The sequence below is a fragment of the Cyclospora cayetanensis genome, unplaced genomic scaffold (genome assembly GCF_002999335.1).
Source record: "Cyclospora cayetanensis isolate NF1_C8 unplaced genomic scaffold, CcayRef3 CcayRef3_contig_251, whole genome shotgun sequence".
NCBI lineage: Eukaryota > Apicomplexa > Conoidasida > Eucoccidiorida > Eimeriidae > Cyclospora > Cyclospora cayetanensis.
In genome coordinates, this window is record NW_020312205.1 from 17,212 (window position 1) to 44,237 (window position 27,026).

The following is a 27,026-nucleotide window of genomic DNA, read 5'->3' on the forward strand; positions in this document are numbered from 1 at the left end:
CTATTCCCGTACGAACCGTCTCGCCTGGAGTGGCATTAGCATCTTTTCCCCGCTCTCGGCGCTCATACTTCCTCTTGGGATCGCCCGCGTTTACTTTTAAGTTTCTGATATAAGACAATGGGTGCTAGATGGCTCAGAAGCATGCGGCTAGCTGTGACAAGGGGTGGCACTGCACCGGGAAATGAAATACACCGTGCCTCGCCCTGCCCTGCTCGCTTCATCTGAAGGGGTACATGAGCAACCTTCTCGCCCCAAGTGCACATTATATGCACAGTATGCATATAAATTCCCGTTTCTCATCATCCCAGCATAAACCAAAGGAGTTGCTCATACGCAAAGGGATCATGCATTCAGCAGGGTGGCATTGCTCTTCACAAGCGCTTAATGGTCCGTAATGACCCACCCGCATGCAGCCCAAAGAGCGCATCCGCCACTCCCCATTTTGTGTAAGGCATAGTTCGTTCAGTATTTTCCCTATCGGGATTACCGAGTTGAGAGTAATCCCTACAAACATTCACAACTTGGGCAGTTTGTGCCCTCGTGAAAGGAATATGCCCTTTGAAGCGCCTACAAAGGGCAACACGCTCTGCGCCTTTCCCTTGGTCTTCTATCAATGTGCAATGCAAGGTGAAAGCACCCTATGTTGCAGCGCATGCTCGACCATCGACTCCCTTGGTCGCTTAGAGCCATCTGAGTCTGCGGCGCTGCCCCCACTGATTGCCCTACCAACTCGCCTGGGGAGAGCGTTCACGAAAATAAATTTAACCCCGTCTAATCCTTGTCTGCCGCTATATAGGCTAGAACCCTCCTCTTTTATGGTGCATGTATATGCCCTACTTCACGCTCTAGCCCGAGCAGGCTGTGCAAACCCCGCCGTGCCAGATTCCCTAGGAGAACACCTTGACTGTGAGCAGTTCAACTGCTTATGATTAAACCGTAGAAGGGCCTGGAACTTCTCAAGCATCTTCCGTGTGTTTTTGCTAACCACCTTATCGTGTTCCTGTTTCGTCTCCTCATTTACACCTTCATCCCAGTCTGTCAAGTCGCTTCCGTCTGTGAGGTAATACCCGGCATGCGAGCTGCAGAAAGCAAGCAGCAAAGCACAACTCAAAATGAGGCCGACGCGCCTGCATGATGGACGATACATCAAAACGGTGCGGACGGGGACTCCCGGTAGACACTAATTCACAAGGAAGTGGAAGGTCCACCGATAAACGAGTCTTACCCGTCCAGGCAGTCCACCACACGGCAACAGCCCTCGCCGCAATATGTTGTCTTCACTCCCTCAAGCTCTTCACGAGCAGCGGCGATCCTCTCCCTCACCCCTACAGCATCAAGAGCTTCCTTCTTTGATTTCCTCGTATGACGCTGCGGCTTGTTTTCCGTATCTTTTAAATCCTTTGCCGCACGGCGCTGCCGGCGGTTTCGGTGTTGCTGCTGCAGCCGTTCTCGCTCAAGAGCACACGCGTCTCGCTTCACGGGCTGTTGCTTAAGCTCCTGATGAGCCTTTGTGCAGGGGTGACGACGCAGGCCAAACTGCACAACGGACTGCGCCGCACGCATGCCAGTATCAAACCTGCAGGAAAACAAAAAGGCAGCAAACCGCATCAGAGGATGCAAAAAATGTTCCTGAGAAATGTGTGCTTTTCCTGTACGAGGCTGGCACACTCTGGCCAAGTGGACCGAGTGCTATACACGTATGTATGAGTGCTTATGTGAATGCAGGATTCAGTTCAAACAGCGATGAATAGACGATGAAGGCAGCTGCAATGTGAGCGAGTGCAGAATGGCGCACGCTCCATCGACGCATTGATTATAGGAGTCTGAACAGAATTCCCCAGCGAAAGCAACACGGGGGGCCTCTAACGGATGGGGGGCCCTCAACCAACGCCAGTGCGTTGCCATATCAGCCTCAGGCTTCTGCACACCCACAGAGCCACACAATCCGACAGACAGCACACAATCCGACAAAGAATGAATCTGGATTCTCTGCATCCGAAGAGGTTCAAGGTGAAAAAAACCCTTTTCCGACCAGCTCTGGAAGACACCAGCATCTGCAGGCCACAGTGCCCTACGGGATACGAATACGATCCCTTCGAGTATTTATCGGAATGCCACCGAGTGACGACTGAGGCGATGAGAGACGGTCGCTGGTCATAGCCGAACAGCTTGCACAGGTCATCCAGCACCTCTTGAGCTACCTGAACACACATCCGGGATTCACGTTGCGTCCCTCACCAAGTTGCACCCAGGCAGGATATCTCTCGGCGACAAGACCAACCACAGCGGAGAAGCAGCCTCAGGAAGGGAAGTGTTTCTATCTCGCACAGCACTGCACTGCACAGTGCGCACAGTGGCTTCTGCACGTTGGGATAGCCGGCTGACACAACGCTGCTTGAGCCCCCCGCAAGCGCATGCAATCGTTGTGATCACGCATAGGATAGCATAGTCGGCAACCTTCGCAGTGTTAAAAGACATCCCTGCAGAGACCGACCTCTTCGTCAGTAAGCGAATCAATCGCAAGAGAAACAGGAGGAAACAGGTGTGCGAGAATGCACCCTGTCTTGCCGTAAGCGTGCAGGTTCAAGTACTGGAAACGCGAATAAGGTGATGAAAAGGTTGGCGTCCCTTGCGACCAAAAGACATCCGACGGCGCAACCCGCAACACCACCTGCAAGAACAGCCGCCCCCAGGCCAAAGCAGCCAGCACTTTTTCTCCCTGCTGACGTCGTCTCATTCCAACAAAAACATGCAGCGCCAGGCCACACGACACGTGCCTGCTGGAAACTAGACAAGCCACCCTATCCACTTGACAACAAGAGGCTGATTTTCCCCACGCCTTGCACGACCACTGCACGTGTGACGCGCGCGCAAAGCCCTAAACGATGTCCGTGCCTGCCTGCCTCCGTTCGCAGAAAATCTCGAAGATTACAAATGTTAACAAAGCTTAAGCACACAGCGCGCGACGGTCTCGGGGAGCACCCACTTTGTTGTGTACTCCCATGCCTATAGACGCAAGAGCGGCCACCTTTTCAGCTGCAAGGGGCGGCTCAAACGTCACGTGAGCCGCCGTCTCCTCAGCTCCCTCAGGTGGCTGTTGCAGGAGCGACACGGGGAGTGCCACCAAAACAAAGCGGGATCGTAGCCTGAAGTTATGCACGGCAGCGAACTGCAGAATTACACCCCATTTCTCTCTCTCTCTGCCCTTGTGGTACCCCCTCAAAAAAGTGACGACCAGCACTTTGAAATGCGTGTTTCTAGTCAGCTCTCCTGCTAACCAACAAGGCAATACCTCACGAAGGAGGGCGTGGACCGTAGCAATGCGCTGCCTAGGGAGGCTTGCGCGCCGAGAACTCACTCTTGCGCCTCTTTCCCATTATCATCGGTGTGGCACCGCACAAGACATGGGAATGCCGAATCTTTTTCTTCAAAGGAAACTGAGACGAAAGAAACACGCGTGTTCAGACGGAGTCTGTCGGGAGACAATTCTTCGCGAAGCATCTCGACCAGCCATCGCCAGCTCATGCAGATGCTGCACGCAACAGAGCAGGCACGACGCGTATCCCTGAAGAGGGAGGACACAAAGGTTTAACCAGGCTACAGGTATTGTCGGGCCCGAGTGTTCTAATAGCTTAAAAGACCCTACAGAAATAAAGGGAAAGCCTCAGCATTTTCTGCCTCAAACATACAGGTCTGAAGACACGGAGGGAGGGATAGCTGCAAATTGCCTGACAACTTGAGACTTCTTTCGATCTCTCTCAGCGAAGGCCAGCGAAAGGTTCTCGGCGTAGCGCCGCAAGCCAGGCCCTGCAGTGCGGGCGTGAGGAACCCACAGCGCGCACACGGGAGTCAGCGAGGCGGCTAAATATACGGAACGGGAGCATGTGTGCGTCGAGAAACGACACCAGCCGGGGACTGCAGAGGCACCATCTCTTACATGCCAGAAGCCGTGTCTTCGGGTTGTGCAATCTCTGAACATCACGCTTCAAGGCAGGAGTGCCATACACCGCAAAGGGGGCGGCGCTGACGTCCCCAAGCGGCGCGAAGAAACCAAAGCGGCTACGCAGCATCCGAACCACCATGCCTTCCACTTGGCAGGCGCAGCACTCGCCAATCGCAATCTCGGGATTCTTGCTGCTCTTCGTGCCTCCTAGCGCTGCAGAAGAGCAGCACAGATCCTTCAGACGGCGCAACAACGTCGCCACAAGTCCCCGAAGCGCGGAAGGCATGGCCAGGGATTCGAAGGTGCTGTGCCGAGGGAGCTGCCCAAGATCGCTCCCCGGCTGTCTGCTGTGTCGCTCGCATGCGGGCAGCGCATTGGGCGGCATGCGCTCAGCCGCCGTCTCTCCCTCCTGGAGGCTTAGAGCTGCTTCGGACTCGAGAAGCGCATCCACTTCCTTGTTCAAAAGCGTCAGAATCGATGCAGTGGAGCCTCTTGGCTGAGCCCCCGCGGTCAGAGAGACAGGCGTGGCCAAGCGGGTGAAAAGCGCGTGGGCGAGGGAGACCACCAACAGGCAGAAGCGCCGTCCTCTCCGCAGCCAATCAAAGTAGTACGGATTCTCCCAGCCAGTCTCTCCAGGCACTAGAGCCACACGGCAGGCGCGGGAAGCAGCCGCCAGGTGATACACACTGCAACCTCTTCTGCGGGGTTTCAGTCGCACATCGTTCTCGTTTCCTGTCAGGCCATGCATGTAGTTCGCCCCTACGTCAATCCACACGCTGTTCGAGCCGGATTTCCGTTCCTTCTCTTCCTTGCAGTACGGCGCCTTCTCTTTCGAGCCCAGCGAACGCCTCCTCCTCTCCTCCGCAGACGCAGGCAGCCTAATGGACCAAACGCGACCCCCCAGGCGGTCTCGCGCTTCGATCACCTGGTAGTCGACACCCGCCCTCTGGCAATGCAGAGCACCCGCCAATCCCGCCACTCCCCCGCCAACAATCAGCACATCGAAGAAACGCGAGGACTGCTGGCCTTTTCTACGGCAGCTGGCGTGACTTTTCTCAGCGGTCCGCTCAAGTCGAAGCGCTGCCGCTGCTACCGCTCCACCGTCTGCCGCAGTCGAGGGAGCGAAGCTCCCTGTACCTGGATGCCCTTGAGAAGGAGGCTGGGAAGTGCTGCCTCCCGCGCTCCCGCCACTCCTTCCAGCGCCGCTAGAAGAAGCATCGCGAGAGGAGCCGCCAGCACTGGCTCCCCCCCCTGGGGGTGCTCCTCCTCCACCCCCCCCGCGGTCTGATTCGGAGTCTGAAGAATCGCCCATGTCTTCGCTGTCTTCGTCCTCGTCTCCCTCCCCCTCGATGTCATCCTCTTCTTCTTCGTCGTCGTCTTCTGCCCCTCCCGCAGCTCCCCCAGCCCCCGGTCCGTGCTTGGCACTACCGCCACTTGCGGCGATCGCGGAAGACGCTGCGGCAGCGCGCTGCTGCTCCTGCTGCTGCTGCTGCTGCATGCGCAGGAGCAGCAACTGCTGCTCCTGGAGCTGCTGGTGAAGAGAAGCAGCCACACCCGTCTCTCCCTGCAGCTGCCCCCCCGGCCTTTGCAGCTGCTGCTGCGCAGGCACAGCTGCTGCAATGCCCGGCTTCTCCTGTCTGCTCGCATCTGACGTCGCCGCCTGGTGCTGCGCCTTCTGCAACGTGGAGGCAGACGTAGCGTTACCTGTCGGAGGCGCCTTCCCCTGCATCTCCTGCTGCTGCTGCAGCTGCTGCCACGGCTCCTGCGGAGAAGCACAGCTGTTGCGCTGGGGATCCCACATATTCAAATAACAGAAGAATTTAGGCCTTAAAGCCTCCGCATCCACCTCGGAAGGCAAACGCCGCCACTTCTTGCAGGAACGGCACTCCAGCCACTTATCCCCTTTCTCCGTTGAGGCGCCAACTGCATCTGAACCCCCCTCTGGTCGCTCAGAACCTCCTGCAGCAGCTGCTGCGCTCCCCGGAGAGGCCCCTACCCCCCCGCCAGTCCCCGCATTGTTAGGAGGAGCAGCTCGACGCGCGACGTCCAGCAGTCGCACCTGTTGCTGTTGCAGCAGTTGCAGCTGCTGCTGCTGCAGCAGCTGCAACTGCTGCAGCTGGCCGCCCCCCCCTCCTCCTGCGGCGTTGGTAACGGCGCCAGCATGTTGCTGCTGCTGTTGCTGTTGTTGCTGTTGCTGTTGCTGCTGTTGCTGCTGCTGTTGCGCTTGAGGCAGCTTGACTGGCTGCACTTGCTGCTGCAGCTGCAGCTGCGGAGAGGGTGGGGTGTTGCGCTGACCAGATGCCGCTGCAGCGGCAACCAACTGCTGCTGTCTCAGGAGCTGCGTGGGAGGAGCAACTTTAGGATCCGCCGTCTTCGCTGCCTCCGTGACTCTCGTCGAAGCACTGGAAGTACGCTGGCGCTTCGCCACACTCTGCTGCAGCTGCTGCTGCCTCTGCAGTGCCACTGCTGCCTCCAGAAGCCGCTGCTGGCTTTGCTGCTGCTGCTGCTGCTCCTGCTGAGCGGGATCTGGCTCCTCAGGCGCTTCGCAAGACGCAAACTGAGGGGCCCACGTGTTCATGCGGCAGAACCATTTTTCGCTGGTGATCGGATTGGGTGCTCTCCTCCACTTGTTGCACGCGTCGCACTGCACCCAGTTGTCGAGAACAACGGCCGGTTGCTGCTGCAGCTGCTGCAAGAGCTGGTGCTGTTGCTGCTGGAGCTGCTGCAAAAGCTGGTGCTGTTGGGCTTGCTGCATTTGCTGCTGCAGCTGCTGCTGCAGCAGCTGCTGCTGGATCGCGGGAAGGTTGGCAGCATTGCCCGTGCCCCCACCCCCGCGCTGCTGTTGGGTTAACTGCTGCTGCAAGAGATTCTGCTGCACATGCGCAGCAGCAGAAGCAGCAGCAGAGACAGGATCTAAAAGGCCAGGAGCCAGCGCGACTTTGGCTGCTGCTGCTGCCGCTGTGGAACCCTGCGACGGCACCCGCAGCCCTCACCTCCATTCTGCATGCGGTGGCTTACGCCAAGCTGGCAGGCTACACTGAAATCGCCATTGAAAACGAGGCTTCTGCTTCTCTCTGCCACACAACTTACCGCATCAGGAGTGCCATTCCCACTTGGCAGAGGAGGAGCGCGTTGAACTGCCGCCGACGACCCTTTGGCAGGAGCCCTCGACTTGGCTTTTGCCTTCGCTTTGGGCTTGGGAGCTGCGCCTCCTCCGCCTGCTGCAAGCCTCTGCTGCTGCTGCTGCTGCTGCAGCTGCTGCTGTTGCAGCTGTTGCTGCTGCAGGTATTGCTGCTGATGCCTCGTCTGTTGCTGTTGCTGCAGCTGAGCAGCCGGGTCGGGCTGCTCAGGAACGCTGCAGGAGGCGTAGCGTCGATCCCACGTGTTTTGCTCGCACACCCAACTCGGCAGCGTAATCTCGTAAGGGGCAACACGCCACTTATCGCAACGGTCGCACTGCATCGATGCAGGAACAAGAAAGAAGCAAAATATGCTCGTGAATTTGGCTTGCAAAGAAGCGGCACCGACCACTGGCAGCAGCACAGGTGCAATACAGCGCAAAAGGTATCATGCGGGTGCAGAGAGGGGCCTCAAGAGGGGTGACACCGCTGTGCAAAACAGAACGGCAACGACGGCTCACCTGAACCCAGTGAACCTTTTCAGGCTCTTGCTGCTGCTGCAAGAACTGCTCTTGCTGCTCCAGATGCAACAGTCGCTGCTGAACGCCAGAAGCTCCAGCTCCCCCCTGCAGCTTTGCCGCAATCCCCTGCTGCTGTTGCTGCATTCGTAGGAGTTGCTGCTGGACCTGCAGATTGCCAGGCAGCTGGTTCTGAGGAAACTGCAGCCGCTGCTGCTGGGTGCCGGTCGCCTGAGGGGCACCTGCTGGAGATCCTCCCGGTTGCTGCCCCTGCTGTTGCTGCTGACCCATCGTCAATAGCGGCTGTTGTTGGGCCCCTTGTTGTTGCAGCGCCATTGCCTACTGGCGGCGAAATTGACGTTCTGCAACTTGGCTACGCTACCTACAGAAGAAGTAGACACGGCGTCCACAAGATGCTGACTGCTTATGGCGGGAAAAGAAGATGCCAAGGCAGCGTGTACTCTGTGGACACGGCACGACTGCAGCAGCCCCAGGGCATGGGAGCAGACGAACTGAGCAGCAGGGGTGTTTCCGGAGAATATAAACACCCTGTAGATGGAGGAAAAAAACCAAATGGCGAGGCAATCAAAAATATTTGCGTGCAAGCCGGATTGAAAAAAGGCACTGCACTGAGTACACAAACGGGCGCGCGGCCACAACTCGAACAGTGCTCCCCCGTTGTTCCTTACACGGGTCAAATGTGTTCAGTCTGTGAATAATCTGACAAGTTCTAGCTTCTGAAATGAAAAGGAGCGGCCTCGCCTCCGTGGACGGACGCGCCAAGCGTGGCTGCTCCAGTGGCAGGCCACAGGCGGACTAGAGTTCACGTGGGGGGTGAGGGTGCGACTGCCGCTTGATGTGAGGCAGGGCCCCTAGCGTCTTATTGCTCCTTTATCACTTCAAGCGATAAATTCTATCCTATCGACACGGAGGCGCAGGCCCCTCTACACACAGGCTGCAAGGGACTGGCTTTGTGGCTTGCCTCAGCAGCTGACCCCCCACGCTGCCGTGGCGTAATCGTCGTTGCAGCGCAGCACCACCCACTCAGCTCCGCCAGACAGGCCTTAGGAGCCAATTCTATTTTACATTAAAGTGACAATTAGCGGCTGAATAGTCATTATCTGCGGAAATTGATATAAAAGTGCTTGTGGAGGGTTGTTCCTTAACACGTGTAATGGAATGTGGAGGCAGTTCTCCACAGGTACTTTCAAACGCGAACTTCTTTTAGACCATAGACAAATCTCCTTCCCACAACCCATTAGCAAAGCTCTTTAAAATATGAGAGTCGTAAAGATCCGTTGGACTTGCTTCCACATCTCGGTCTGCCGGTGGCTGCTAAGCCTCATCAGCTCTGGATCCAAGGGGTGGTTTGGCATTTGAGAAGCTGAATCTGAGCCCACAGCTTTGGCGGGAGTAATACAGTCCCCCCCACTGTGTAGTAAGCGGGTGAAGAAGGCTTTGGTGAAAGCCAAAAGCAGAGCGTTATAAGTTGCACTAGGGAAAGGGCATCGCAAAGCAGTCGTGTACTTAAAAGCCTTGGTAGACCATCTCTAGCACTCCATTATCGAAGCCATGAGCCCGATATATGGAACTGACTTTCAAAAGGGGCTCCATTTTTTGTAAACATGCAGAAATCAAAGCCTTTTATGGACCTTTGCCTGAGCTTGGAGTAGGGTAATTCATGATCCTACGTCTAGCCCCGATGTGAAGCCTCATGCTCGCCAGTCAGTTGCCTACTTGCTCCATATGTACACTTTCTTGACGCGAGGACTGACCACGGTAATTCTAAATCTTGCGCAATAAACCACAACCTTTTCTATCTATCGTGCGCCTGTCGTCGCACAAGGCAACTCACTACTCAAAAAGGAGCTGTAGAATGTCTGCTCAAAAGGAATCCCTCTCCTTCTAGTCCACACTCCTCAGGATTCCTGCTTCAGAGCAGAGTATGGGCTGTACGTTGCAGCACCCCCTCAGCACTCCGAGCGTTCGCAAGTGGTTACCCACTGTATATGGGCCTACAAGCTCACGACGTTTACTCTTACAGTATTTAACAAAGCCTACGGTGTAACGATTATTATGCATGAACAGCCAAGGCGACGCGTCAATGCTCAGAAAAATCTTAGTATGAATATCGTTGACGGAATATCCTATATGGAGCTTGGCAGCTGCAACTAGCTCAGGAGCGGATGGTACCATCCTCAGAGTAGTTGCTGCAGCTGCACACGCTTGCTTAGCCTACACGCACACACAATAAGTCCACAAAATGGAGTACGACTATTCCATATCACTATGATTAGTCTAAATGTTCATCTGGGATCGCAATAGTGACACATTAATCTAGTCTAAATACGAAAGTGGAAAAGGTCAATTGGTGTTTTCCCAAACTGGAGCTCCCTCCCTGCCCTCGCTTTCCAGAGTTCAGACAACGTGGGGGAAGAGACGGCAAGGGCGTGCGTTGCGGAACCCTCTTAGCACCGAGTATTTACAGCTAGTCGTACGTAGTATTAGATGTTTATTGCACAGGGCAGCTACCTCACACACACACCATTGATTCCCAGCGAAGAAACGCCACTCTTCAATTATAAGATATGAAAGCAGGTAGACGAAGTACTGTGGAAGAGCTGAATTGTGAGAGCCTCCTGCTACGAGAAGACGGGCACAAGTAGAGTGTGTGAAGGGATCCAAAGTACAAACTAGCTCAGCTGTGACTCAGGGCCTCGTATAGCAGTAGCTTCGTGCAAATGCAGGCAATACCTGCCGCACTGTCCATGTTGAAGCCCCGAGGAGGCACGAGAAAGAATGTAGACACCGGATGCCAGGGAGTGCCTGCACGTAATGTTGAGTGACGAGAATACGTTAAAGTAATAAGAGGAAACGTGTCAGACAGTGCCCATGGATTGAGTCAGCCATTCTAAGAAAATAGTGCGCCAGGGGGAGGAACAATACCCAGGGAGGTGAAGAGCACCGTTCAGGGCAACTGGCAATTTAAACGTGGGGCCCATGAGCTTTTCCTAGAAGCCCTGAATCATCACAGACAAGGCCATTGTGCTGAAGAGTACCGAGTTGCTAGGACGTCGCAAGAGTGCGTGTGCCACCCCGGTGGTGATGCCCTAGACAAGCCTCATTGTAAAGTCGTACCGCAGGGAGGCTTGCAAGCCACTGAACAGCTTTATAATTATGTGAAAGTTCTGCGTAAAGTACGATATAGACTGATGGTCAGTCTGTGAAAGAAATGGAAGCCCACATGAACAGGGGCAGCACTTCTCCACCCCATATCCCACCACATCGAGTTTCTTCTGATATGGATACAGCTGGTTAGCTTCGGTGAAGTGATAAAAGTAACAAACAAGAATTTTATGCTTGAAGAATCCGTAGCCTGTTAAGAAAGAGTAGCACTCGCCACTCCCACGCTACTATCGGTCCAACATTTGAAGTCAGGGACCATGGTGGTGGGACGCAATTTCGGTTTGAAGTGGCAGCTGGCTGCAGTAGCATTGCCAATCACTAGTCTCTGGCCCCCGTCAACTGACCTCGCTCTTAGGGTCTGCGCTGAGGGACTGTGGTAAGGAGTGAGCCGGCAGATTGCACTTCAGTGGCGTCTCCTCAGATAGCATATCTGATTCATATTGAGTATCAAGTAAAATTAGCAATTCCTTGCGATTAGTGTATCGGCACAAAGTTGAACCGTGGGAATTCGCTAGCGGCTGCTTTTTATCCTCTGTAGATCCCTTTAATGTGCCGCAATCTGCGTGAGGGCTTTCCAGCTGCACGATGCTCTGTCGCTCGCCAAGCAGCTTGATTTCGCTAGTCCAGATCCCATTGTTCAAGTTCTTTGGATTTCCCCATGCGCGTGCAGTACCGGTCTATATGAGCCGAATTCCCGCAACAACAGCAAGTGCCTTTTGGTGGGGCTGCTTTGGGGTCGAATTCTGACATTCTTTTTTCTTCCACCTAGGAATATAAGTTAGGACTGGCTAACAGAGCCGCGACGTCTAAAAATTCTAGATCCCACTATGTTTCTTTTTCCAGCCAAAGACGCAAGGGTGGCGTCCATCTACTCTTAAATCCTCAAGTCCATCAACTGTGGAATCCCCCAGTGTGTCATTTATCGCTAGGTTGCTGCCCCTCCTGCGACTAGTCGCCATGATACTTTTGGATAGATCTGATATGACCTCTGATAAAGCAGCTGTTCTTTTATTTTGTAGCTTTTGTAAATCAAGGCTTGAAATTTCTCAACATACACGCTTAATATGATAAATGTTTTTCTGTGCCTGTGCTCTCAGTTCTCCAGAAGCAGCGTTAAGCTGATTACGGGAGGAACGACAAATCAGGGCGTGTATGAGGCCTTTAGATGTAGTAATCCCTGCATGCAGACAATCTCTTGATGTCAAGAGCTACCAGCGAAGTGCGATTTCTCACGACACGCGAAAAGAGGCACTCATTTCTCTTCATGTGAGGGTACAAAGCGAGGTATGTCGCCAGCCAGCTGATGAACCCTTCAGTACCTGACCATCCTTACGGCCGTTATATTGGTTTACCTTTATTCAGCAAGGCCTTATCGACGCGCACATGAGCAATCAAGTGGCTGAAACCCTACGCCTTTCGACTAGCTGTGGGGGTAGTGTGTTCGAATCGGCATGTCAGCTGGCCACTTCCACGTCAGCAGGCGTTGTGTCACTCAAATGCCATCGCCAAGGTCTTTTTCAGCCTGTTGCCGACAAAAATACAATGAAGGGATTACTAAGGGACGTGATCGAAGCCAGACAAGTATTGGAAAAAGATCACTATCCATAGCCAATGAAGGAACGCGGAAGCGCTGCGTTGAAGCATGCGGTGCTGCTGACTGTGACTCTCCATCTAACGTCCCCGTAAGGAGATGCTTAACTCCCCACTCAATACAAATTTGATAGAAAGTTATTGGTACACTCTTACGGAGAGATTTTCCTCCCTCCTTGTCCTTGTCTCTCGTGGCGTCCATTTGTGGGGAGAGGGGCACCTTGGGTGCGCGTAGGTGCACCCTTTAGGCACTCTGTGCAAGTACAGCTAGTTGCATTTTGTACCTCAGCAATCCTGCACAATGTTCAGTCTGAATGTACCGGGTCTATGCTGCTTTTCAACACATATCTATTTGCAGTCAAGTGAAGCAGTCAATTCCTTACAAGCTGTTAGTCAAGTATTACTAGTGACGTAAAATGCATGTTGGTATAGTTTAGCCGGCTAACGTAACGTCCCTCTGGTGTTTAACCATTCTCCAAGGACCCAAGTGAGCAAGGCCTTACACTAGGCGCCGTTTAGCTGAGTCAGGTACGGAGACTTTGCAGATTAGCTCGTGTGGTCGTTGCTAGTGAAGGGTCAATGCGGGTTACTTCTGATGCTTCTAGGGCACTGTGATGCCGTGCCACGGAACACGACACATTCGCACTGATATATAAATTCAGATGCAGAGTGATCTCTATTACAGGAAATTATGCGTCGGCCTCATGCAAACGAACCAAAAGCTTTACATGAGGAACGGTATACTTGATGCTTCCATGGGCCACTGGAAGATTACCACATGAAGGGCGTATGGGAAAGCGCGTACTTGACAAGTTATCGTTAAAAAGAAGGAATGGATATCGTTAAAGATTGGCTTCGGTTACATTTAAATTGTCCCACACCGGGGAATAATGCAAAATGAATACCCTGTTGTCAGCGCTGGCTCCATAGACACCAGCCCCCTGCCCCGACCGTGCAAGCTGGTACTGCTTCCCGTTGGCTTGGATTTTTGCACAAGCAAAATTTCGTACAAAAAATTGAGTTATACGTCTCTTGCACGTATCATCTCGCTTTATGTGTCTCGCCGGCAACCCTCGTGCCACCCGAACTGATCAGCGCGTCCTGTGCGGCGCATAGAGGCTAGTCGCAAAGATCAGGAGAGGTGGCTGCTTGCGCCGTATTTCCGTCAAAACCAAACTCACCAGCAGATTTTTGACGACTCGATGTAAGCGAGGGAGGTGTGAATGGTGGAAGACCCCTGAAACTGTGGACTCTTTCTCTTTGTGCATGCGGTGGTACATTGCAAGCGAGATCCTCATATCCAGCTGCTGCCTGAAGTGGCGTCATAACATAGGGCATCTGTGGAAACTCATAGCCGTGCGATCACGCCTGTGCGATAAATATTTCTTTACACCTTCGTGATCCACACCAGGTTCGCAAGTCCTGTTTGCATGCACTTGCCCCGCTGCGGCGTATCCTAAAAGGGGCGGTCATTGCGCAGCTCTTTGAGGTTAATGCTTTGGGACGTAATTGTTGTAAACATAGTGGCAACATATTGCGCAGCATACAGAAGATCCGAGTGTATTCATGTTCGCTGCCCCTGGCAAGGACATTTGGATCGTGAAGCCCTTATCAATTCGAAGTTGACAAATATAGGCGTCTTCCCTTTTACAATCCTGTGTACATATCGGGAACATTAGGAAAGGTTGGAAGTAGGAAAGCAGAAGAGCAAAACAAGTAGCCACTGCGGACGCCGGCGAGGGGTTCTGCCCCGACGTCTCCCTCCGTGAACTCGGTCTCTCCATTTAGCGCGCCACGATGGGGTAAGTCATTTATTTCCGAGTACTTTGCAACCTTGTGTTGGAGTCTTTTTTGTTCGGCTTTTCAAGGTGCACTTTCGTGGCAGTATCCAATAGCATTGTTCCTCTGACGGTTTGCACCGAGTCATAAGCGTCCAGCATGTAAGGCACCGCTGAGAGCCGTGTTCTTCAGGTCTAACAATGTTTTATTGTGCAGCAACGCCCAGGGCCAGCTGACCCCTCAGGAACAAACAGATCTCGTACAGGCTGCCAACTTTAGCGAGCGGGACATTAAGAAACTATACAAGCGCTTCCGTGCCTTGGACACCAACCAGAATGGAGAGCTTGATCCTCATGAGCTCTTCGAAGTACCTGAGATCGCTGATGTCAGTTTTCGTGAAATTCTAATTGCGCCCCATGTATTCTCATTTCGATGCCCGTTCTGGTGTCTTGGCAGCCCGTGGCTGCCGATCTAATTGCTTTCAGCTGAGCTACACCTGTGTGATGACAAATGACTCGCGACACAAGCTGTTTTGTTCGAATTGCGCCATTGTTCACTCAGAACCCTTTGGTGAAAAGGGTGCTCTCTATATTTGACACAAATGGCGACGGGCGCGTTTCATTCATCGAGTTCCTTGTTGGCCTTTCGAAGCTGGCAGCCGGAACTGATGAACTCCAGAAGACGAAATTCGCGTTCGACGTATACGACATTAACAAGGACGGCCACATAAGCAACGGGGAACTTTTTGCGGTGATGAAAATGATGGTGGGAAACAACTTGAATGACCAGCAGGTGTGTGTGCCAGATAGCCACAGAGCACGGCCTTCCTAGTTTTCTGTGAAGTGTTTGCCATTCGACATAAGCATGTTTAGGCCTTCCGGATGACTTGAAATACCCGCGATTTGTCATCTCATAAGAACTGAGCTGCGCTCGCAGTTCGTGATTCACTTAGAGTTCACGAAAAATGCAGATATCAGTAATTGCATTCATTATCTTAACAGTCCGTTCTCCTTGATGGCGTCTACGTAGAATGAGCACTTGCTTAATCTGGCATGTGCCTGGCGCAGCTGCAACAGCTGGTGGACCGAACGATCCTCCAGGCGGATAAGGATGGTGATGGGATGATATCCTTTGAGGAGTTCCGAGAGGTAAGGTGTATACACATTCAATCGAAAGCAATATAAACATGAGTTTGAAATTAAAATTGTGCCAACGAAGAGATTCGTCTTTTGCTGTGCGAGCTGCATCTCAGATGGTCTCGCATATCGACATCGCGGATAAACTTCGGGTTGACGTGTGAGCTCTTGCGTCAGCTAACTTACCGCATGCTGGTTTTATCAGCGCTGAAGCCTCTAGAAAATAAAAGAAGGCGCGTTCGGACCATTTCCCAACGCAAGCAACGCCTTACACATGTTGTACTCGCTTCGTGATCGAGCTTGCCAGCAGCTTTGTGGCAGAGCCATACACCATCGCCACGTGGTCAAGAGGTCTGGTAGGCAATGGATTTGTAAACCACGAGCTGCCAGGTAGTTGGCTGGTCATAAGCTATGGCTCCGGAGCTCTGGTAAGCGCCCTGGGGTCCAAGGCGTAGGTATGCACGACGGGGAACGGCGGATCTGTGTGGTCACGAGGCTCCTGGATCAGGGACAAAGTGCTCCTGCAGAAGCCGTGGGTGGGCACACAACAGCCGAGCTTGCGCCGTGGTTCCTGTTGTGCGCTTTCTTGTGGATGAAGTGATACCTGTGAGGAGTTTAGAGCAGCTGCTACTGGATTTCTCACTGGAATGCAACGTAGGGGACTGAAGCTGAGGGGCGTGAGGCCTGCAAACGCTGCACCTCCCACCACGCAGTCACAGAAAGGCGTCTTAATATCCGGAAATTGAAATATCCTAGAAAATTTCTTGGCTGCTGCCAGAATGATGCATTGCCACTTTATTTTATTGATTAGTCTGCATACCAACTCGCATTGAAGCTTGTCGGTGAAGTCTGGATCATCCCCTGCATCGTCTCCAGAATAGATTTCAAGATGGGCCACCCCGTCAATTGCTTCTTGAGAGAGTTGCCCAGTGAAATACCGCAGGCGGACTGGTACCGCCGTGCTGTGTTTGCCGTCATTCGGGACACTTCTTGAAGGGCTTCTTTTCACGATGGCATCTTGTAACTGGCGAGCGGCGAGTTGCTGCAGGTGGCGGTGGTGCTGCATGCCAGCTCACACCTTCCAGGGAAACTAACTCACCGAATGCATAAATACGTGTGTATCGATGATTGTGACGTGTGGTATAGAACTTTATCATGAGTCTAGAGATGTCGTACATCCCGCCGGTAAAGTGGGGGCGAGCACATCGAGGGAGTTGACAGATATGTATGGGATCTCAATGTGCCTGGCTGCACGTGGCTTCTTGCTCGTGCCCGCACAGCTCCAAGCCCCATAAGCGCACGGCAGAACACCTAGAACTTACCGTAATGAAGTGGTTGACAAAACGAAGGGATGACAGCTGTGCACAAGAGAAAAAGCTGGCAGGAGGATAACCGTGCACAGACATAATACGGCTCGTAGTGATTGGGAGCCGAGCTCGTGGGCGGGCACTCTTAGTGCATCACCCTAATTGGTACCGACGTTCTGATTGTTGCAATATACTAGGCATATTAGGGATGTCACGACAGCTAGACATTTTGGCAGCAGAGGACTGACGCGTTCTGCCGCCATCTTCCATTCTGCGCGGACTCGGCGTATCGAATACAGGCAAACTAGCAATAAACACGCGTTAGCGATCCAGTGAGAGAAGAGCTTTTCCATGGAGAGCTTCGGCGAAATTAAGCTATCTGAAAGGCGCACACAGTAATGCGGCTTAATTTATGTGTTCGATTTTTTGAAGGAGCGACAGCGCCTTTGTACGTAGTACGAGGCGGAGCTGCTTTCGACAGTGGCGTGGCACGACGAGGTGGGATGTCCGGCCATCAAGGGGCTGACTACAAAAATACAAATGCTGCGCTCTAGATTGGCACCATGCGTTCTTACACCAGTCAGGATTATCTGTAGATCGGCCCTTCAACAAGATCACGGAAGGTGCACCTTGGTCTTCAGCCGCCCCGGGAGCTAGACTTTCGGGGGTAAGCACAAACAGAGATATTATTTCCCACTTTCCAACTCCACTGGAGCCATCGCTACAGCTTTTCCTCCCGGAAAAAAGTTGCCGAGAGACATTCCACAAGTCGCTGATGCCCTGGAGGAGCCACTGCTTTAAAAGGTAGGGTCGACTCCATATAGGCCCTTCCTCTTCCTCCTACGCCGCACCACGCTACAGGCAATTGCCAAAAGCCTTAATGCGTGCCTCATTATCCGTGCAGGTACCAACTGCAGTCACCAGACAACTCGCTAGGTGGCTGCCTTAGATCCCCTCCAAGGAAAACACTAGAAACATGTGCCAAGTTAACGAGGGCGGCACACTGCTCGCTGTGATGGAGATTTCGCATAAACAGCTTAATTAGCCCCAAACATATCACGTACGATTGAGAATCAGACACTTTATATATAATCTGCAACAATCAAAGAGTGTAGTAAGTTACTGAATATGTAGATGTTGATACCTTAACTACTTGTAGCTACGCTGCAAAATCTTACGCTGATTTGCTCTATAAGATCCTCCTCGCTGTATCCCACACGACGCGCACAGACAAAAGCCTGTGAAAGAGCGAAGTAAAGACGGATTAGGTGAATCTATCCGCAGCGAAATAGCAAACATGCAGTGACACTCTCCAGCAGCGAAGCCGAAGAGCAGGTAATGATATTTACATATGGCGACAGGGGGCTTAAAAGCCAAAGTCTGAAAAAGAATTTGAATTACCTACCTTTGTGGTCCCGTTTGGTCCTGTCAGTTGCAACACCAGCCTCTTCCATGGAGCAAATGACTCGCTATGTTCCTCCACGGCCTTCATCTCCAGTGGCGCGCCAAGTGACTCCATGACGCTTTTGTTTGACTGCGCATATACCAAATAAGCGAGATGATAAGCATTATGGTCGTTTCGCACATAATATGTTCGGAGTGCACACTGTGCGATTACAGTTTCATCTAATGCCTCTGAGCAAGCATTGTTGCAGTTGACAATAACCCCCCCGCCCAATTGGCCGCAGACGACTTGCTGGTGCGGCCAAAATTATATGCCCTGCCATATGCATGATCACATGCCAACAAGGAGCTTCTACCCATAGCGTATGTATGTGAACAAGTGCCAAGGTAGGCTGACAGATGGATACAGCCAGTATTGAGACAAACATGCATACATTTACTCACACTAGCACAAAGGAATAAGCAGAAACAAGTCCATATCCACAAAAACACATAAACAGGGTCCCACTCAAAAGTTAGGTGAAAATGTATCGCAGGCACGTCGTTGCATTCTTGTCGGATGCAACTTCAATGTTTGGATATCAGTGACCGAAGGACAAACCTCTATGAGGGCCATTGCGTCCGCCAGGTATGGGTGACGGGTGCCTCGTGTTGCCAAACGCCTGAGAAGAGGGATGCAAGAGTGTTACAGGTGACGATGTTCTATGCGCCAACTGGGATTTTCACCAGTGCGCATAGTGGTACGTGCAGCTGGGTAGGTGTAATAAAACAACACGGGAAACGGGGTACAAACGGCCTTTGCGAACAAGGGCAGTACGGCAGCCCAGTGCTTCATGACCTACCAAGCGTTAAATGCGTAAGCACCTACAAAGATGCCACACCAACCAAGGGAAATCAACAGCAGGGTCCAATCTTCCTTGTCCATAGTGCGGAGCCGGAATGTCAAACTTCTCCGCAGTCGCGAGAGACTGTGCACACCTTTCCACGACTCAGAAACACTTTTGCGAAGATTGGAGCTGCTGCTGGCATTACGTGCCGCTGTGGTGGTATATGATGCACAAGGACGAAAGTGCTCATGAGGCCCATTTCCTCTGCCCGAACTGCGGAACAGTGGGTGGACACGCAAAAGGCGGTGGCCTTGCAGCTGCAGGCTATTGTTATGGCCGTGCCATATGCATTTAGGCGGTTGTATTTGCAAGGCACATGGCCAACGCCCAACCTGTCGACATAACAGAGTCGTAGGATGGGAACAAGCACAAATCCCACGTGTCGAGGCGAAAGCCATTGCTGCCGCTTTCCAGTTATATGAAGTCTGTCTATGCCATGATGAAGAAGGCAATGGATTATTTATCGATAATGCCTATACTGGCATGTTAGTGAAAAAACTCCGTGTTCCCCAGTAACCCTTCCGACGAACAACTCCGTTCTTCGAGAAGGCACTCTTGCAATTCAGGAGTTCAGAACAAGCAGTAAAAAACGGGTATCTATATATAATCCTTTGACGACCCCGATGTTGAGAAGCTAGCCGTCAAAATGGGCGGTGATTGCCGGATATGCGTGGACATTCGTGGTGTGCTGAGCGGACGCCGCCATTGCGTTGGGTGCGTACCACAGTCCAAAAACCAAGTCCATACAATATAAAAATACAGCGAGCATATGCATACGTAGGAAGGGGGTCAGAGTGCCTCAAAAGGCCCTATCGGAAGCAACCACGGTATCTCTAGCTGAAATGGCGCCGCCGACGAACAACACAGCCCCACCATGCCTAACAAGAAACCTTTCCTATATCAGTAAGAAATCTTGCATAATCTCCCACAAATATTAACCGAATAGAATAAATACACTGGAAAACAGAAACGAGGGCGTCACCGTTCCTCACAGACTACAGATTCGAACACATCGAGGGGAAGCATGCATTTTTGCTCTCCTAGGTCGATCCTCCATTTGTCGACGAAGATAAACCTGGCGAGCAACAACCCCAAAGTGCATGGATGCACGTGCATAGTGCCAGTAGTGGCTCTTCGCCCTAGCCTGCCTTCGTCATGGCAACCCTACATGGAGTGAAGCGCTTGTGTCCAGCGCTGTTCCTTGTTGTCTGCGTCATTCAATTGACTTCGTTCAGTGGAGATGCAACAGTCCTGTTACCCACTACGAGTGCTTCATCAGGCCTAATTGGGACTACCAGACGCCCAGTGGCTGCGGTACTTCCCCCGCTAGCATCGGACGATGCCGCAGCACTTTCCGCCGTCGCAACTGTTGTTCAGTGGAGTTGCGATTCGATTCCGGCCAAATCAGTCTGTAGGCAGAATCGACGAGAAAGGGGGAGGCAAAAGATGCAAATTGTCGGTGTTTTGCAAGCCACTGGAAGGAATACGCCGGGGGGATCCTGGGCCCCTATTGTGTGGCATGGTCGTCCGCTACCCACGTCGCGTTCGGAGGCTTCGCAACCCTTCTCTATACGCTTGCTACAGCCAAATATTTATGTGAGGAGGGAGACTGCAGAGGAAATAGAGCCCCTGACCACTCAAGTTGCAATTTGGCAGGTGGCACAACAAGAACGTATTTTCATTGCCTGCTCAGTAGCCTCGCGCATCCATTCCAGGAAGTTCTATCTTTAAAAGCGTGGCTGTAGCGCTCAATCATCGTCGTATCATGCTCAGACATTAGGAAGTTCCTCCGCAACTGACGTATCATGCACAGTTATCTGAATTGCCCGCTGTGTGGGGAGTGTGCGATGGATTCTACAGGGCGTATATAACCATCTCATCGCGTCGCGCCAAGTGGAGCTGAGACAATACGAGAAAGTGCTGAAAGATGGGCGCACGGTTGTGATCTACGAACTTCGCCCTGTGAGCGTGTGGAGGAGAATCTTCAACAATCTCGTGTAGTAGATCTCTTCAACAGAAATGTGCCCAAGTAGGCGGCACCCGCCGAATTTAATTGGAGTCCTTTTGGAAAGTAAAAACCGCTGTATTGGTAGAAATTTGAAGGCATTGGAGAGGCTCTGCAAAACGGCATAGTTAGACCATGTTCAAGGGTCGCAAGTGGCTCAACAACGGAGAGTGGCGTGCGAAAATTGTACCCAGGATTTAAGTTAAGTGTCCTTCCCCCTTATTGGTGGAACAGGCATTTTCAATATGCCATAGGATCAGATTGATTCCAGGCACACAGCACGTAGAAGACAAGTGAAGTCTTCGAATGGCGATCCTAATGGGCAAATGTTTTAGTAGGCATGTTGTGTGGGCAAAATTGGTGGCGTCGGGTCATTTTTCACGACGAGCAACTTTGGAGGCGGTGCAACAGGGTAGTAAGTAGCAGTGGACGCCTGATCTTTCCGAAGTTTGTAGTTAAGCACTGTTACGTGGATATTACGAACCGTGTTATGAAAGGTCCGTGCCGCAAAGGGCTAGTTACAGTTTGGCTTCCAGCCGAGGCAGCCGTTCACTTTTGCCCTGGCCTCACTTTTGTGTAATACACTAGCTACAAGAATGCGATGGAAGGTCGGGGAAAGCTCTTCCAACGCAGCCCACATAGCATCTCGTTTTGAGCAACTTGCTGCGACTAGGTCTTCTTCCCACGTTACCTTTTGTGCAGAAGGCCCAGCCATGCCACTGCTACTTGCGGAGAACAGGTTGTCCTCCAGCTAGCTTTCCTTCGAAGACACTCACTAATTCCTATGAGAATTTTTTCGGTTCCTTGGAAATTATACTCAAAGACGCCTGTGATGGCTTGGTAGACGCTAATTGGGGCTGCAGGCCATTGAGTCTCTCCTGTAGTACGCTAGCTGGCCGCAAGACAACCGACTTCAGGCCACTTTTTTGTAACGTGACTGCTATTGATCTGTTCCTTTTTGATCTGAAAAGGCATATTTGCCCAGCTGAAGCATTTGTGTAGACTGAGGCATAGGACAGGCAGACAGCTGCCACAGACACGTGAGCCTCGCTGCCAGTCAGACACGTTATTTGACTTGTTATCATTTTAATTCAGTAAATATATAATGCTCAAATTTTTTTTTTTGAGTCTTAAACGTTGCGAGAACCTACGTGTCTTCGTGATTCTGGTGGCAACAAATACGCGGACGCTACCGTGTGCCTCCTCACGTTTGGTCCAGATCCTCGTTTAGGCCCATTCCCCGAGTATACGAGTGGCTCGAACATCGCGTCTTAAGATTAAGAGCTCCATTGGCGTCCAAGGCCAGCTGGCTGAGGACATTTAAACTTGCTGAGTTATTTGTTAGTGAGTTGGCTGCAAATCGGATCCACCGGTTCTAAAATGGGTACGCCAGCCAGGCAGCAGCAGTCGCAACTTTCCACTTCCGTGAAGGACAAAGCGGCCAAAGCTGCAGCTGCAAATAGTACAGCTCGCTGGCGTCGTCAGTTTTTTAGACGTTGGACTGGTGCAATTCGTTCCAAATGGGCGTGGCTTGCAGTCGCTGCAGTTGCTCTGTACGTGGGCTTATTCTATCGCTCGCGAGTGCCTGCCTATACCTTTGAAATTAAGAAGGGCCCAGGACTGGACCCTTCATTCGCTTCTCCCACTCGCTATTTTCGTCTAGCGGTTCACAACTCTGCTGGCCAGAAGGAGGTCCCCCCCGATTTCGTCACAGGTCAAATTCTTCTCAACTGGAGTATCATACCCCCAATTCCTGGACGCTTTGGAAGCCCAGTGGAGTCTGAAGTTCACGACTTGGGACATGGGGACTATGTTGTGACTTACAGGGTGAGGGAAGGCGTTCCTAGAGGATATGCGCTCCGCTTTAGGGCAAGCTACGCAGACCGGAGTGCATCCTTTTCGGTTGAAACCGCTGAAATATCCATACCGGGTCCCATTCACGAGCCAAGCTGCGCTGCTCCCGTGTCTTCGAGTGACTGGGCAAAAGCTATGGGCTGTCCCCGCGACATACCTCAAGTGGCAGAGGTGAGGCAAGCATGGCACGCCGAAGTTAACGCGTATTGCAATTCTTCAGTGAAAACTATGGTGTAGTTTGGATATCCCGGGCCCAAAGAGTGCTCTGCTGCTCTAGGAGAGGCTTCAGTGACACTTCCCAAGGGTCTGTTGATGGGGTGACCTGTACGGGGCAGGCTAGCATAAGCAGCCTGACACATAAGGCAGCCTCAAGGAGCAGCTGTACATTTAATGCGCACCAGACTTGCAAGTGATACCTGCTTGTGAATTCGTGGCATTGTAGTCTTTGGGCAGTCATGTACTATCAAAAGTGGAAGTAGGCCCCGGCAGTTCTTAAAATCGCTAGATTCTGCCCTATCTTTGTGCATGAGTGGCCTCAGGATTTTAAAAACTTTCCGACAATCGACTTGGTCAAATTGCGCTCAGCTGTTCCCAAGCTCTTAAGCAAAAGTTCAGCAACATCCTTGTTGCACTACGTAATCAAGGATAACCAGCTATATAGGAAGGCCTACGGTCCTTTCCCGGCGTTTTCTTACTTTGCTGACTTAATGTTCAACCAATTGGCGGCTACCGTTAGGCTGCCTGGTGAGTAGTCAGATACACAATGTGCCATACACAGAGGGGCTCGTAGCCATCACTGGCCCTGCTGGCCAAATCAGTCAGTTCTGCGGCGGTGACCAATTATTCTACCATTCCCGATAAGAGATACACTTTCTTAGTTGCCAAATGTACTGCGTCAGCGGTGGTATCTGCTTCGATTGCATACATGACTAAATTATCTTTCTGGTTGTTTTTCATGCCTTGGTGGACTGGGCAGAGGTTAGGGCTCATGAGGCAATTAGGTGCGCGCATCGGCTGCCTGCAGACGTGGAGTTTGTGCTGAATGTGGGCGATTGGCCCCTCGTGGAGAAGAAGTGGGGCGAGAGCAGAGTGCCAGTGTTCTCATGGTGCGGCTCCACTGACTCATTTGACATAGTGTTTCCGCAATGGGACGTTACACGCTCCACAGTTCTTGGTAATACTGAATCAAACCCGGATCTTATCGCCTCTCAGGTAAGCACTGGGCATAGGACAGGCTCAAACCGTGTCCAGAGGGTGTTAGTCCCTAGGAAAAGGCTACGGTCGTGTCTAAATCTATGGGATGAGTGTCAGCTTCTGCCTTCCCTAGTTGCGCGCATATTTAGAGTGTCAGGGGACTGGAGCTCATAGTTTTAGAGTTTTCGCCTGTATGGCTATCCGTAATCCGCTTGCCGCGTTACCCAAATGCTAATTACAAATCTTTTCATAGGTGCTGTCCAACTGATGCAGGGGTGGGGCCTTCTTCCGTGGGCATCCAGAGACTCCAGAGCGGCGTTTAGGGGCCGCGACAGCAGCGCCGTCCGCGTAAAACTGGCACAGCTCTCTGCACAGCATCCTGACCTCCTGGATGTGGTGATTACAAGCTGGGAAAACGATGAAAATATCGAAGTTGAAGAGCAGCTGGGTGGAGGCAAGAAGCATTTCCTCAAGCTCGGGGAGTTTTCTAAGTACAAGTACATTCTTCAGCTGGATGGCACAGTTGCTGCGTACAGGAACCCTTACCTTCTTGCCAGTACGCCAGCCATGGCTCTTACATCTGCACAACAGAACTTTAGAAATGTAACGCATTCCAGATCGTACCCACATGTCCCGCTAGATTTACACCATGCCCTGACCTATGACTGCATGCTGGGTCACCTCGAAAGCCTTCATCAAAGAGCCCGCTTCAGCCCTTCTGGCCCACCTGATTCGCTCAGGTGGTAGCTTGCTGCTGAAGCAAGAAAGTCCCTATTACGAGTGGTATCAAAAAGAGCTCAAGCCGTGGCAGCATTATGTCCCGTTCGACGGCACTGGCGAAGACTTACTTGTGAAGCTACAGTGGGCAAGGGAGCACGACAGCGAGGCCCAAGGAATTGCTGCTAATGGTGCGCATAATGAGCTATCATCGAGTACACTTACTAGCCAGGCGTCTCTATTGCAGTATCCACGGCTTCCTACAGGGAAAGTTGTATCGGTGCACACGATGACTGCTTATTGGGGGAGCTAGGCTGTTTTGTATGAAGCAGGTGTGGTTTGAAGAGCTCCATCTCTATGTGCGTGCAAAACTCTGGGGGATGTTCTGCTCTTGTTGCTAAGTTTCAGATCAGCAGGACTAGTTGTTCAGTCAGGGGATGTTCTTGTTTGATTGCAGCTCGAGAATATGCAAGGTCACATATGCTGCCTGAACGAGTGCTGTGTTACTACTTCCGGGCGCTGGAGGCCTATGCTGCAAGACAGAACGGAGTCCCAAAGGTCGCAGAGGACATGATGTGGGTCCCGCTAGCTCACCAGCCGAAGTATAATACATGCAACTCTCCGGATCCGCAATCTCAACTGGAAGACTATCCAATCCTCCCTCTCCAACCGGATTCGGTTGAAACAGTTCTTCACAATGCCAGGAAAGTGCGTGCAAGAGACCATCTGCCTGTGTCTACGCATTTCGCTCGCGCTATACTCAAAGTTGACTGCTGAGGTTGCACTGACATCTGCCTGTTACCATGTTAGTCTTCAAGGAGCCTGGTGCTGTTAGGACTTCTACGTTGCCGCAGGATGCTGTCGTCATCGTTCACTCTTCATTTTGCAACAAGAGTGTCCGAGTCTTCCCAACACTCGTGCTTATGGCGCGAAAATACAAAGCAGCGGGTGCTAACTTGATGTTTGCGTCTGCTGAAGTGTTCTCCAAACGCTTCCCGTTAAAGTGGCTCCAGACGACCAACGAGCCAAAACTCTTTTTCTTGAAATCTGGATCTGGTGTTCCCCAGCAGCTTGAAGGCCACTTATCGATGTCCACAGCCACTGACTTCATCAACTCGAAAATTCCTGTGCAGCATCGCATTGAGGCTCTACAAGAAAGCCAGCAAACTGTTTCTGACCCCATTCCGGCGAAAAATGATGGGCCTGTGAAACAGGTAGTCGCCGACAATTTTGAGCAGCTTGTACTGAATTCAAACAAGGTAAGGACAGAGCTTCGCAAACGCGAATGGAATGACTGCTTGACTCTTCAGCATTTTTTTAAACCTAGTCAGGCTGCGATGTCCCTTGCGTGAAGCCATATTCACTGATATGGTGCGTTGCTGGGTGTATCAGGATGTGCTCCTTATGGTGTCTGCCCCATGGTGTGGCTACTGTAAAGCCATAAAGCCAGCATACTTCCGTTTCGCTCGTTCGGTTGCTGCGGATCCCGCGGCGGCCGCAGTGTTGGACGTTGCAAAAATGAACGGACCCACAAACGAGATCCAACATGAGGGATTCGACATCAAGGGATACCCAACAATTTGGTTTATCCGAAAGAATGAAAAGAAGCCGATGATATTTTCTGGCTCGAAGACAGATGAAGGTTTTGCAGCATTTGTAAAGCAATACGCCACGACACCTGCCGAGCTCAGTGGGCTTCGAATATTAAAAAACGAGAAGCACGAGTCAGTTAAAACCTCAGGCCGCAGTGTATCGGACAAGCTAAATATACCAGTTCTTCAAATTGACGCCGACAGCTTTCACACAGAAGTGCTCGCAAGCAACAAGGTACTGCCCGTACACATGTTGAGTCACGTCTCTCCGGAGATAGATCGTCTGCAGACTCTAACAAAGAAACAACCCTATCGCATACTTTACCATGACGCTCATCTTTAATTACACGCCATACAGCTTTACATAACCACCCAGCGATTTCTGTGATCTACCAGTGACACGCACACAAAGAGCCACATCCTGCAATATTTGCATGCAGGACGTGCTCTTGATGGTTTATGCCCCATGGTGTGGACACTGCAAGAAGCTTGATCCTGTTTACGAAGAATTTGGAAAGCTGGCATCTGAGTCAAAGTCGGCTAGCCAGGCGCTCGTGGTTGCCAAGATGGACGGAACGGAGAACAAGTTGCCGGATGAAAAGTACAAGGTCACAGGCTTTCCAACAGTTTGGTTTTTCAAGAACGGTTCAGATACTCCCATTAAGTTTATGGGAGAACGAACCATTCAGGGTCTTGCTTCATTTGTCCAGCAACAATCAACAATGAAATTGGAGATGGACGTTCCTGTTGCGAGCGCTCCAGAGGCTACATCACAGCCAGTGCCTGCAGTGAACA

At 51.9% G+C, this 27,026-nt stretch overlaps 4 protein-coding genes across 4 annotated transcripts; 2 read left to right on the forward strand and 2 right to left on the reverse strand.

The window, feature by feature from the left end:
• Positions 1–838: 838 nt before the first annotated feature.
• Positions 839–7,916, reverse strand: LOC34617998. The gene is made up of 11 exons (XM_026338351.1): positions 7,584–7,916; positions 7,034–7,399; positions 3,938–6,911; positions 3,690–3,807; positions 3,359–3,532; positions 2,987–3,146; positions 2,495–2,671; positions 2,076–2,201; positions 1,796–1,920; positions 1,226–1,576; positions 839–1,079 (listed from the first exon to the last, which is right to left on the reverse strand). Exons 1-11 carry the CDS (start codon positions 7,914–7,916, stop codon positions 839–841), a joined length of 5,145 nt encoding a protein of 1,714 aa, XP_026194136.1.
• Positions 7,917–14,153: 6,237 nt separating this feature from the next.
• Positions 14,154–15,435, forward strand: LOC34618000 (calcineurin subunit B). The gene is made up of 5 exons (XM_026338352.1): positions 14,154–14,158; positions 14,280–14,520; positions 14,697–14,927; positions 15,203–15,283; positions 15,388–15,435. Exons 1-5 carry the CDS (start codon positions 14,154–14,156, stop codon positions 15,433–15,435), a joined length of 606 nt encoding a protein of 201 aa, XP_026194137.1.
• Positions 15,436–15,680: 245 nt separating this feature from the next.
• LOC34618001 lies at positions 15,681–19,154 on the reverse strand. The gene is made up of 9 exons (XM_026338353.1): positions 19,147–19,154; positions 18,825–18,932; positions 18,584–18,644; positions 17,984–18,112; positions 17,757–17,816; positions 17,154–17,418; positions 16,092–16,342; positions 15,915–15,964; positions 15,681–15,792 (listed from the first exon to the last, which is right to left on the reverse strand). The coding sequence occupies exons 1-9, from the start codon at positions 19,152–19,154 to the stop codon at positions 15,681–15,683; spliced, it is 1,044 nt and encodes a 347-aa protein (XP_026194138.1).
• Positions 19,155–22,254: 3,100 nt separating this feature from the next.
• LOC34618002 lies at positions 22,255–27,019 on the forward strand (the record flags this gene model as incomplete). Its single annotated transcript, XM_026338355.1, has 9 exons — positions 22,255–22,899; positions 23,268–23,472; positions 23,753–23,940; positions 24,196–24,478; positions 24,663–24,830; positions 25,097–25,347; positions 25,494–25,898; positions 26,032–26,466; positions 26,672–27,019. Coding segments are annotated over exons 1-9 (2,928 nt in total), but the record flags the coding sequence as incomplete, so codon positions are not given.
• Between the last annotated feature and the right edge of the window lie 7 nt (positions 27,020–27,026).